The sequence below is a fragment of the Engystomops pustulosus genome, chromosome 3, assembly GCF_040894005.1.
Source record: "Engystomops pustulosus chromosome 3, aEngPut4.maternal, whole genome shotgun sequence".
Classification (NCBI taxonomy): Eukaryota; Metazoa; Chordata; class Amphibia; order Anura; family Leptodactylidae; genus Engystomops; species Engystomops pustulosus.
This window is the reverse complement of record NC_092413.1, coordinates 156,255,162-156,269,026: the sequence shown is the minus strand read 5'-3', so window position 1 is coordinate 156,269,026 and position 13,865 is coordinate 156,255,162. Positions and strand designations below refer to the sequence as shown.

Sequence of the window (13,865 nt, the reverse complement as noted above, 5' to 3'; positions counted from 1 at the left end):
AAGCACTAGCAATGCTGTACTATACATTACACATAAGCAGGGGGAGAAATAACAGGGGTGACTTCTGTCTCACGTCATGTGCCCAGCCTCTTTTGCATAATAAAGAAAATACGATTTTAGAATCAATAATGTATGAAGTAACTAGATAAGGGCTGGGTTGGAATCCTTATGAGCTTCACAGGTAATGGTGACAGAATTAGTTACATAGACCTGATTACGGGTATCCTTTACAGAATATCTACCACCAAGGTCAAGGATTGTAAACAAAGCACACTGACATTATGGTGGGTGGATCCTGTGGCAGGATCTGCTCTTATTTTTTAGCTGCTTCCCTGGGTTATTGAAAAGCAAATGAACCTGAGGGTCTCTGAGCTCCATTGGTTTTAATTGAGAAAAGTGGGTCATCCAAGAGTGGGCACACACCAGAATGAAAGAGGAATAGAGGTCCATGGAGGCTGCTGTGACTTCATGTGGTCAGATACATGCATGGGGTACAGCTTTCTGTTATTAAGAGGCTGAAGGACCTGAGATGATGTCACTCTGGTCACATGACATGAACTGTGACCAGTAAGGAGGCATAAGGCATGGGGAGGATTGGATGGAAGGGGCCGGGTGAGCAAGACACCCCCCCTTTGATGCCAGGTAATATAAAATAAAAGGTGATTTATGTGGATGTAAACAAAACTATTTTTAGCTAAAAGAAGGGGGTCAGTCAGTTAATAGAGCTCTATAGGAACCTGTCACTGGCTGTATATGTGGTTCCTTTAAGCCAGTGGTTCTCAACCTGTGGGTCGGGACCCCAGGGGGGGTCGAATGACCAAAACCGGGGGTCACCTAAAGCCATCGGAGCCGCAATTTTACTGTGTTTTTACTGCAAGTTGCATGATTTGGGGTCACCACAGCATGAGGAACTATATTGTGGGGTCACAGCATTAGAAAGGTTGAGAGCCACTGCTTTAAGCGCTCCCGTTGTCCAGCACTGCTTCCAGTCAGTGCTGCACCCATGTTTTTTGACAGTTTTCTGTCAAAATTGTGAACTCCGCGGAACCTGATTGGCCCTTTTGTAAGTCACTGAGAGCATCGGGCACAACTGGGGCTTGTAGTGTAAAACCAGCAGAAGGGTTTTTTTCTCTTTGTACTGGTAGCCAAAGTACAAATGTGAACAGCGCTCATTACCACCAGTGAGTTACTGCATTGCCCAACAAGCCACAGTCTTTAGCAGAGGCTATAAGGATCTAGCTGTTGTATTTGCTGTTGTAGGATTAATATATATTTCGCTTCATCCATTGTACAGACTATATTCACATGACAAATGTGATGAGAGCCCATTAAATGCTTTCTGCATAGGGCAAGTAAAAAGATATGGCATGTTTAATAAAGACTGCTTTCTAAATGCTTTATTAATAAAGGAATAATAAAATAATTATTTAGTGCAAAGGTGTCCACAACCTTAAAAGAGAACCTCTCACATGGAATATGCAGCAGAATATGCTGGAAGCCTGTTATAGAGCAGGAGGAGCTCTGTAGACTGATGTGTAGTTTTGTGGGAAATTATTTAGTATATTTTTTATTTAAATCCCTGCTCTTTCTATGCAGTGAATGTCAAAGACGTGCTATCCCTGTATGCAAACTGATACAAAACTTTGTCGAGAACTTTCTGCTCTACAATATGCCACGTGCAGTTAACCTTTGTAGGTTCCGGATAATTTTGTCACAAAATATGTGCTGTTGTAATGTGGTGGTTTGCCTTTCAAAAAGTCACATGCAGCAATATGACAGGTACCGTAATTCAGCAAAGGGCTTCAAGGAATTATGCTGACTTAATGACAAGACCTCCTGTTCAGAAAATGACATTCACAGGGACACATCTGGTGTCCGCCTTTATTTTGTTTGTTTTTCAGGTTTGCTATTATTTGTGTGCTCTGTTCTAGTGCCAATAGTTATATCTACTTTCATATGGTTTCCGTGTTATGTGGTGCAAGAATTTTGTGCTACTTCCTCCCAGTATTGTAATACACGTCTGCAACAGCTTTCTTCATCTCCTTTTATGTCACCTGCTTGTGAAATGAATGTATGTGTACAATTTTTATGCAACATTTTGTCTGCTTTAACTCTCATTACTGTTAACAGAATCTCGCAACAAAATTGAGCATAATAAACCAGGGACACTTAACCACAGCCACAGTGCATGGATCTATCCTCTTACATTTGTTATCCATGGCCTACTTCCTTCTACAATAAACCTTTATACCCCCATGCTGTAGTTTTACAGGCTGTCCCCCTTTGCCCTTTAGTATAACTGTCTGTGAAGCTGCAGCATGGAGAGGCTCTGGTACCCCCCCCCCCCAGAACCTTTAGAATAATTTTAGGAAGGAAGTAGGCCATGGATAACAAATATAATAATGCCTAGATCTAAGTGTCTCTTGTTTATCATGCTTAAATCTGATGGTAGAATTCCTTAAATGTTTGTCCTAGAGCTTCTATATATGCAAACAAGATGATGCAATGGTTGTACATGCAAACCGCAGCTCCACTAACATTCTTTGGTACTGACAGAGGTAGAGTACAGGGCTTAAAGGGGTATTCCCATCTGGCATTCCCCTTTAAATAAATTCATTTGCCATTTATATACATTTCTTCAATTGCTTGTTTTGTTTTTTTTTGTTTTTTTTTTTTAAATATCTCTTTGAAGATAATTTCCCATAAATGTAGCCATGTTGTCCCTTAGAAACAAGGCTGCTTTCCTTGGATATGACCACCCCACACCCTGGCAACAGTGGCCACACATGAGCTACTGAGCCCCTGACCATCTGGATTCAGTGTTCATAACCAGAGGACGGCTGCGGGAAATGCAGTAACTCCCAGACATTTCATATGGAAAAACTATTTGTTTCTTTGTGTAATCACTGCAGCAGTGGTGGTCGGACCCGTTTCTAAGGGACAATGTTACTACATTAATGGTAAATTATTTTCGCAACAGTACATTATTTTTAATAAAATTCAATTGAAGAAAAGTATGTAGATACATCAAATGTTAATGCCCATATGATAATACGCCTTTAACTATCTATCGTTGTCCTATAAACCTTGAGCCTTGTTGTACTCACTGTAATCTGACATTTATAGTTGACTGGTCCGGTGGGATTCTGGAAAAATATATATTTTATGTCTTTACACCAAAATATTACAATATATTCAGCTTTGAGTAAATACATTGATACAAATTACTGTTTGAGCTATTTTAGTGAAGTTACCTCACAGTGCTGTTCCCTTTATTCCTTTAGGGATGTGACCCACCAAATCATAGTGAAACTCGGACGGTTTATGTGGCAAACAGGTTTCCGCAGCATGGCCATTACATTCCTCAAAAATTTGCAGACAACAGAATCATTTCATCTAAGGTAATTCATTTCAAATTGAGTATATTGACATGCATTAATTCCTAGATGACGCCTGCAATACATGTATGGAGGCTGTCGTCAGTTTAAAGAGGGCATCCTCTTAGGAGGCTCGACTCTGCTGCTTCACAAAACTCTGTTTAGGGGACCATTTTACCTTCAAATGCTGTGAACTAATGTAAAGGCTTACTTTCACTTCCTTTCAAAGTAATGTGGAGCCTCCCCCATGTGAAGATGAGGAGAGCTGTTATTATCCTAATAAAGCTTGAATCCTTCCTATCGCTTAAAGGGGTTGTCCACTTTCAGCAAATAATTGATATTGTTTTTGTAATGAAAAGTTATACAACTTTCTGTATCCAACTTTTGTCCACCTGCATGTCCATCACATCACATGGACAGATTTCTATTCACTAGAAGTAAACAAAGAAGCCTTCTAGAGCAGGACAACAAGCAGAGATTTAGAAAACTGCGAGGAATTGATACAGAAAGTATATTGGAAAATTGGATAACTTCTCCTCATACAAACCATATCACTTATTTGCTAAATTACCTATATGAATTGCAGTCATCGTAATTTTCCAGTCATCAACTATTCAAGTGTAATTGAAATGTTTGTGAACCAGCTGCCTATGATAACAGTATATTTCAAAAAATAAAATAAACACTCAAAATGCATGGTCTAAATTATTGTGCACAGTAGAATTTTCAACCTTTTCATATTTATTGAGAACAAAAAAATGGTCATTTGTGACATTATAAGCATTAGCAGGTTATTACAAACTGAAATCAAACAGTTTTCAAGTCAAAAATGTATTGTAGGTGATGTTACATTTGCACATTGTTCTAAAGGAGCTTCTGAACTCATTCGTCCATTGAATTTGTCAGTTTTTGGATGGTTTCTGCTTCAATTGTTTTTGGACCGAATACCCTCCCAGAGGTGTTACTTAGATATTGACTGCCTCCTGCCATCATAACATCCTATTAATGATGCTCCAGAGGTTCTCAATGGGGTTGAGGTCAGGGGAGCATGGGGGCCACACCATAAGTGTTTCCCCTTTAATGCCCATAGCAGCCAGAGATGTGTTATTTGCAGCATCATACGTTGCATTATCATGTATGAAAATGGTTCTTCTTCTTGAACCATGCATGTTTCTTCTTCTTGAACCATGGCAGGAAGTTCTGTTTGAGAAACTCCACGTACATTATGGAATTCATCTTAAAGGAATCCTAAAGGGGCCGACAATCTCACTCCCATGATTCCAGCCCAAAACATTACTCCACCTCCTCCTTGGCGACGTAGCCATGTTTGCATGGGTGTGTGTGTCTTGGGAATGTTGATTGTAGTCATGCCTTGACCTAAACACTCCACAATTTGTTGCTTCTCAGCAGCCAACACATCTTTTTCTTTCCCATTGTGGCTGAAAATGTAGGCTGCTTGATAATGTGACACAAACTTCTTAAGTAGTTTTGCCTTTAATTGGACACACCTGCCAAACTAATTAGCACAGGTGTCTGCAATTGCTTTCAGTGATATAAAGAGCCCTGACACACATCACGATCAATGAGTGTTAGGGTGAAGACACACATGGCGTTTTTGGGCCGTTTTTACTAAGTGCGTTTTCAGATCGTTAAAAACGCATGCGTTAAAAAACGCATACGTTTTTAAAAACGCATGCGTTTTTTTGAAAACGCATCCGTTTTTGGCCGTTTTTCATTGCGCAATTTAGGAAAACGGACAAAAACGCATGCGTTTTCAAAAAACGCATGCGTTTTTTAAAAAACGGATGCGTTTTTTAACGCATACGTTTTTAACGATCTGAAAACGCACTTAGTAAAAACGGCCCAAAAACGCCATGTGTGTCTTCACCCTTAGGGTGATGGCACACGTGGCGTTTTGAACGCATTTTTGGCCCGTTTTTAAGCAGTCCGTCAAAAAACGCAACCTTTTTGACAGGTTTGCCCAATTATCTTAATTGAAACTGGTCAAAAATGCATGCATTTTTTAACGGACTTAAAAAAAACGGGCCAAAAACGCTTTCAAAACGCCACGTGTGCCATCACCCTAACTGACAATTCTTATCACTCCTAAACGCTTTTTGCGTTTATCACTCCCCTTTTAAAATAAGAACAGAACAATGTACTTATTATGCTGCTTGCCCTTTTCTTATGGCATTTTATGTTCTGCAAGTGAGAAACCTTTCTCAACAGAGGTGAAGTGGATGGATACTAACCTCTTCATGTCCAATTGACTTTTGCCCACAGTTCCCATGATGCCTTGTGTTCTCTCTCAAAGTAATTTAGCAGCAAAACTAGGGAGATTCCTAAAAGTAAGTCTACTGAACACTGCACAGTGCACATACAGGATGTATATAGTGACTATCCTGGCAGCTTCCATCACATGGAAAAGCATGGAACGTGTAATAAGTGGTAGAAATCATAAGTAAAACCGTAACATGAAGAGTATAGTCTGCGCTGTGTGAGCACTTAGGATTAATAGTTTCTCTGCACAGAGCTTATACTGCTGTGGGGAGGGGGTCCGGTATATGGTAGGAACTATCAGACCATCTAGGGTTAAGGTAAAATAAAAAAATTTTAATTATAAAATGAAATAAACATTTAAAAATCACAAACACTAAATATAAAAAAAAGTTTATTGCCAGCGGTGAACCCCATAATTTGAAGTAATCCCCAAATGTCTGAAACGCTCCTTTTAAACCATTTTACATTAAAAAAAGTAATAAAAGTGATCGGAAGGTCGTACAGTCCTCAAAATGGTAGCAGTGAAAACATCAGCTCAAAACTTATTAGCCTCAGAAGATGACAAAACTATTTTTTTTCTGTACACATTTGTTTAATTTTTGAAAATGTATTAAAACACAATAAAACCGATATATATTTGGTATCACTGTGACCGTACCGAATCAAAGAATAAAGGGGAGGTGTTATTTGGAGCGCACAGTGACGCCACCGGAAAGTAAAATATGTTATGCAGAATATAAACCCTTCCCACGGCTTTGTACACGGAAAAATTAAAAAGTTACAGATTTTTGAAGGTGGAGAGCAAAAAATGAATTAAAAAAACCCTGCATCCACACGGGATTAAATCTTTATAATAATATAAAATTGGTATCTGGCTTGTACTGAATAAAATAATAAAGGGGATTGCCCATCATTGTCATCTGGACCGCACAGTGAAAGTCGTAAGAAACAAAGCCTGTAGAAAAATAGTTTCACTGCATTCTACGTTTTTTCCACCTCCCCAATACATTTTATGACCTTAAATGATGGCAATAGGTAGGATTACTTGGCCCACAGACAACAAACCTGCATATGGTTTTGTAAACCAAAAAAGATAAATTATGGATTTGGAATCGCTGAGTAAAAAAAATTGAAGCGTAAAAACAGATCTAATCTTTAAGACGGGTGACTTAGGACAAATCTATGTAGCTTAGGTAGAGGAATGATGAGTCACTAAGAGTGTAAAGGTTTAAACCAGTCCAGAATTATCTATTTTTAAACTGACCTATTATGATGTCAGTGGTAGATATGGTATACGAGGTTATGACTCGTATAGTCAGGGCTCCCTTTTTTATTGCCCTTGATTAAAGCAAATTCTAATTACGCCAACAAAAGAACACTTTCAACTAATGAACAACATTTAAAGGGTTTTCCCATGAAAGAAAATTCTCAAATTTCAAACCCCTGGTGATGTTTATACAATAAAGATAAATTTTAACCCCTTACTTTACAATCTTATTTTAATTGCTGTTTTACCTCCTACCACTCAGTGATGATCAGTGTAAAATTCCAGAGTGGGCAGGGACTCTCAAAGCAGAAACTTCAGGAGATCCAGGGTTGGGTCCAAGGGCCTTTGTACTTAGAATAACAAAATAACACATTCTCTCATTCAATCTTGTTAACAAAAATACAGCATTTCACAGATATAAGTCCAATTTAGACGCAACCCTGTAACTTCTGACTTTAGGGTCGGGCCACCATCTTGGATTCCTGTGTGACAGCCGCGAGCTGAGTTTGTCTTTCTGCTCTGAACACATAGCCCTGCTCCATGCAAGGGCGAGGGTTAAACTTCCTACTCACACTGGCTGGCGGATCAGGGCAAATGTCTGCTCATACATACTTGTACATGGAGCCTCATGTAGTTTGCTAATCAAGTGATAACAATAAACAATCCAAACCCAATTTTTAATAGCCGCACAGTTTAGCAAGAATTCCTCCAAATGCTGCAGCCATTAACAATAATTGCTCCAGGCGCTGTTCATCTTTAACAGTTGACTAGCAAACTGCTGAAGCTTACTGTCTTTGGCAGTACTTTCTCTGCATCATGAGGGTTTTCTGACTGCTTTATGTGTTTTCACCTTTAGGGTAGTTGATGCTTTTGTCACACACCACTCATAAATGCCCAGGGACCTACCTGTCTGGTCTCCAGCTAATCCTTTTCTTCTTTGTCATCTCTTGTATAGACAACAGGTTAGGGAACCCTGGGAGAATATCCGAGCATAATGGCCTTCACTGTGGAAGTGAAGAAAGGGAGGCTGCACACACAGAAAATGTTATTTGTATTCCACATAGAACTTTTTTTAATTACCAAAATATTTCAAGAAAATCTACCATCAACATCAAGTTTGATAAACCATGGATCATCTTCTATTTGTTATCTTTGGTCTCCTTCCTTCTAAAAACAACTTTTCAAATTATGCTAATGAGTCTATAGGGCTCTGGTGGCATTACCAGAGCCCCTCAGTACTGCAGATTCACATACTGCTAGAGAGAGTAGAACATGTCTTACCCTCTGCTCACTTTAAAAGCCTGTGTAGATACAGCAACCACAACCCTTCCTGTTCCTTAATTATAAAAGTTGATTTTAGAAGGCAGATGGCCATGGGTAACAAATATAAGAAGATTTCAATAGTCAAAGTGCCTGGATCTATGAGTAAGTGCCCCGGGTTTATCTTGCTTGTTTTTGATGGTAGATTTCCTTTAATTTTGTACGGAGCTCTACCGTAACTTGTACTGTCCTATGAATTACAGTTACAATCACAGCTGATGCCTGTCAAAATTCTCTCAATCAACTGCAGTGTTTACCTTTAACTATAGACTGACCATAGTCAAAAGTCTGGTTTTGACATAAATTTGAAACACAAACAGCAAAAAGCACCCAACCACACACCTGCACCATATTCCCACCCAAGGGCTGCCTTTAATGGTGTAAATCAGGGGTCTCAAACTCGCGGGCCAACTGCGGCCCGCGGGACAACATTTTGCGGCCCCCACCTGGAAAAGCACCGCCCGCCGTGTATTCACGGCGGCGGTCGGGTCGCGCTGCATGGAGAGGGCTCACGGGCTGAGCCCTCTCCATAGCCGGTAAGTCTTTGCTGCATATTGCAGCAAAGGCTTACCGGTAACACCCGCGATCGGTGCTAGCACCGATCGCGGGTGCTTTCACAGCGATGGCTGCCGGCAAAGCTGCCGGCAGCCTCAAAAAGATAGCGGCGCATGGGCGCCGCCATCTTACCTGGGATCGCCGCTCCCCCGGGGGCAGCGATCCGTCTCCATGGTAGCCTCGGGTCTTCCGTAGACCCGAGGCTATTTCGTTTTAACCCCTTCATTACAATGTGCTGATAGCACATTGTAATGAATGAGGAGGAAAATCCCCATATACTGCCATACTGTAGTATGGCAATATATGATAGGATCGATCAGACAACCTAGGGTTAAAGTACCCTAGGGAGTCTGAAAAATAGTATAAATAAAAATAAAAAAAAGTTTTTTTTTTAAAAATTATAATAAAAAAACATTAAATTTCAAATCACCCCCCTTTCCCTAGAACTGACATAAATATAAATAAACAGTAAAAATCATAAACACATCAGGTATCGACGCGTCCGAAAATGCCCGATCTATCAAAATATGATAACGTTTTTTACAATGCGTTTAACCCCGTTACGGAAAATAGCGCCCAAAGTCGAAAATGGCACTTTTTTGCCATTTTGAAAAATATAAAAAAAATCTATAAAAAGTGATCAAAAGGTCGTACAGTCCTAAAAATGATATAATTGAAAATATTGTCATATTTCGCAAAAAATGACACCACCCACAGCTCCGTACACCAAAGTATAAAAAAGTTATTAGCGCCAGAAGTTGGCAAAATCAAAAAAATAATTTTTGTACAGGTTTTAATTTTTGTAAATGTATGAAAACATTATAAAACCTATACAAATTTGGTATCCCCTTAATCGTACCGACCCAAAGAATAAAGTAGACGTGTCATTTGGGGCGCTCAGTGAAAGACGTAATATCCAAGCCCACAAGAAAATGGTGCAAATGCATTTTCATTGCATTTGGAATTTTTTTCCCGCTTCCGAGTACATGGCATGTAATATTTAATACCATCACTATGAAGTGCAATTTGTTACGCAGAAAACAAGCCGTCACACAGCTCTTTACGTGTAAAAATAAAAAAGTTATAGATTTTTGAAGGTGGGGAGTGAAAAATGGACATGAAAAAACAGTAAAGGGCCCGTAACCGGTTAATCCCCTTCCCTCCGGTACTTGAAGAAGATGAAGTCGCCGCTCTGAACCCACTTGGTGAAGGTCAGAGCGGCGACTTCATCTTCTTCGATGGGAGGGACACGGGGAGGCAAGTACCGGGGGGGAGGGGGGGATGGAGTGTCCCTGACTGGGCTCAGTGCGGTAGGAGCTTGGGACCCCTCGGTGCACAGGACGCGTTCATAGAGAGAACACGTCTCCCAGCATGGGGCTTTCCTTGCGCTGGGAGACGCCATGACATTTGAATCTGAATAATGATATTTTGTAAGCGCATTTTGTGTGGAAAACTTGATGCGGCTCAGCCTTACCCAGAATCTACCTCCAGCGGCCCCCAGGTAAATTGAGTTTGAGACCCCTGGTGTAAATAGATAAGGTCAAGAGAGACTTGTATATATCAGAGAGGGTGTGTCTAGGATGGAATTTGGCGAAATGCAGCAAAGGGAGAGTCAAGCGATTAGTCCCAAATGGCATGCAATCCCCTATCCTTGAATAAATAACTACTTTTTGAGTGGAAGGTTGTTATTCATTGCCTTGATCCAGTTACAAAGAGAGGCGGTATGTGCAGCCATCAAAAATCTGACTACTGTCTTCCTAGCATATAATACAAAGTTTGGGTATGCTTGATGGAGTATATATATATGTATATGTGTCGTCTCCACCCCCCCCCCCCCCCAACGTATGTCTGACATGGAATGGGAGAGAGAGAGAGAGGCCTCACTAATCAAAGGAAGGGTCAGATAATCAGCAAGGCACATATCTATGCGTGACTTGGACTTATAAGAAGCGGAGAAGAATGAGAACGCTCTAGTATCAGGGTGTAAACCGCGCCAAACATCTTTTAGGCTCAGGCTCTCGGCAAGGGCGCAAAACACAGGGAGGATGGGACAGACCTCTGGTCACGTGCCGAGTTTCTGTCCAAGGACCTATTCCAAACACTATGGAAGTCTCCCACCCACATTACAGGGATTCCTGTTTGTAGTAGTATAACGTCAAGGATAGGGTGCAGGGATATAGACTCTGGCCAATATCAGGGGGTCTCCATGATAAAGGGCATTGATTATGTCGGCCATCAGGATGGACGCTTCCAGCAGAGTAAAAGACCCATCCATTCAATCCAAACTTTCTTGAGCCAGTACAGCCGCCCCCCCCCCCCCCCTTCAGCTGCGTCTCCTGTAGGCACGTGATATCGAAATTGTTTTCTAAGATACCGAAGGACCTGGGAGCTTTTCACCCTATCATTCATTCATCCCCCTGACATTCCAAGAGGCAATCGTAAGGTCCCTATTCGCCTTATCATATTAGTGCGACCGGGCTTGATCTAGCATGGCATATTTCAAGTCGAACTCTTTTTTTTTTTTTATGACGTGCAAGTGCTGTGCCCGCTTCTGCACATCAAAAGAGAAGTCTGAGAATACCATGACCACTGTCCACTACCATGACCATTGTCCACTCTTAAGTTACCCTGCTCTCTGGACAGCAGAGAAAGGCATCTTTTTTTTGAGGAGTTTATCAATGAACGTGCATGGTGGAGGTTTAGGGAGAATGTGGTGCACCCATTCCACCACAAAGGAGGGGGAGAAGGTATCACGCCCACAGGTAGATGTCAGCAAATTTTCCAGGAGAGTAACTCAATCTCGACCCTCCGAGTGTACAGACAGGCCCACAGAGCGGACATTACATCTCCGCAAAAGTTTCTCCTGCTCTTCAATGCGCTGACGCAACCTCTCCAGTCAAACTGTCACCTCCTACAGGGTATTTGATGGTCTTCCAATTTCTCCACACAACGTTCAATATTGGTACCTCGCTCCCTGGTAAGTTTTGCATCTTGCCTAATCAGAGCAATGTCCACCGTAACCTCATCAATCGTTGCGGTAAGGGCCTTTTGGCACTTCTCCATCGCCAGAAGGACTTTCTGTGTTTCTAGATTAGGAGCCGAGGGCTTTGTAGGTGCCCCAGCCGCCTGGTCATGGGAGGAGGAAGAAGATGCTCCTGGCCACTTAAAGGACTCAAGCTTATCTGCGGCTTTGGACGTTTTATGGCGTACGGCGGTCCCTTCTGGAGCAGTCTACACAGTTTAGTAAAATAGCATCAAAGCAACAGAAAACAAATGATGCAGGACACAGAGGGGAAAGGCGGGCCAAGGTGACCTGAGGGTACCCAGAGCTGTAGGTCTAGCAGCAATTCCACAGCGGGTATTGGCAGGGGGTAGCAGTGGTTGCATAATGCAGTATAACAGAGAGTGCAGCAGAGAGAGGTGCCGCCTGCGGGTTAGCACTCACCTGAGCCACTTGCCAATTTGTTACAGGTGATGGAGAACTTTCTGAGGATAGGCCGTAGGTAGCAGGGGTGAGAAGTAACTGAGTCATTGAGAAGTAAAATTTGTTACATGGAAAATACGCCCTCACACAAAACTGTACACGAAAAAATGAAATAGATTTTTGTAGGTGGGGAGCGAAAAATCTGCAACCCTGATTCCATAAGGGGTTAAAGATGACCAAACGCAAAATGCGGAATAACACACATCATGTGAATGCTTCTGAATTGGCCAATGGAATGTAAAATTTTTTGTTTCTTTTTTGCACCTCTCTGTGCTGGAGACTATTACTCAATCTTTGCAGGATAAACTAGTGTGTCCGTCGATTTGCTCTGGTAATTGTCAAAGGGTTCCAGCAACCTCACCCACAGCAGCCTAGCATTAACTACTTGTAACTGCAATAAGTGTGCAGCATCAGAAGAAAAGTCTGTATACGAACTGTGCTATGTACAAATTTTGGGTGCAGTATATTTATAAATGATTAAAGTAAATTTATTTTCTCTTTGTAGTACACCGTCTTGAACTTCATTCCAAAAAACTTGTTTGAACAATTCAGAAGAATAGCTAATTTCTACTTTCTCATCATATTTCTGGTTCAGGTAAGCAATTACATAGTTTCTATGGTTGAAAAAAGGCACATCTTCAGCCAAGGAAGGGATTGGACGTGGAATGGTCCATAACTGAGACCCTCCATATCCCTTATCATTTTTGTGGCATATTCCAGGTGAGGCCGAACAAATGCCTTGTACAGTGGTAATATTACATCCCTATCCCGAGAGTCCAGACCATTTTTGATACATGACTGGCTTTAGAGGCAGAGAATTTGATACACAAACACACACACATATATACACACACACACACATATATACACACACACACTAGGTTATCTGGCTGTTTTTGTGATTGGTTACTGGGTAACAATCACATAACCTTTAATGGGATGATCTAGCTCAATCACTGGCTTTCTGGAAAACACTGATTACACACAAACCAACTTTGCAACAATACAGCCTTGACACAGGTAAAATACGGATTACACATGGCCCACAAATATGGGCATTACAGCCGTAAATTGCAAACATGGAAAAAAAATGAATGTAGGTAGCCTTACATCATTTCTCTCAGCCAATGTGCATCTGTCTGGCATATGAACTTGAATGATAGTCTTGAGATATCAGTGAAAAACAGGGCTAAGACATTCTCTACTATTTAAATGGATTGTCAAACCATTATAAAAATAATTTCAGCTGGGGAGAGCCTTAACCCCTGTTTGTGTACAGGTGCACAGAAGCTCTGCTTCGACAATTTCCGGGCGGCTTGGAAGTTTTTGGAGTGGAGCTTCTGACACCAGGAAAGCCATAGTAGGAGAGTACAGGTTTATGGTTTAAAAAAAAAAAAAAAAAAAAAAAAAGCCCTCCCCAGTCTGATAAATTTTATTGTAGTCGGATAACCCCTTTAATGGACCCCTTTAATACATTCAGTCTGTTAATGCCCCTGCACAACCTTGATGATCTATTAAAAACTATTGCATTCAATTCAGTCATGCGCCATACGCTTAAAAAAAAAGGAAAGTCACTGAATAG

At 41.1% G+C, this 13,865-nt stretch overlaps 1 protein-coding gene across 8 annotated transcripts in view; it reads left to right on the top strand.

Moving 5' to 3' along the window:
- ATP11B (ATPase phospholipid transporting 11B (putative)) overlaps positions 1–13,865 on the top strand; it is an 88,487-nt gene that overhangs the window by 18,395 nt on the left and 56,227 nt on the right. For all 8 annotated transcript variants that reach the window (XM_072142727.1, XM_072142723.1, XM_072142725.1 and 5 more), the window contains exons 2-3: positions 3,285–3,401; positions 12,789–12,878. In XM_072142727.1, the coding sequence (XP_071998828.1) occupies positions 3,285–3,401; positions 12,789–12,878 (207 nt within the window). The remainder of the gene's footprint in view (positions 1–3,284; positions 3,402–12,788; positions 12,879–13,865) is intronic.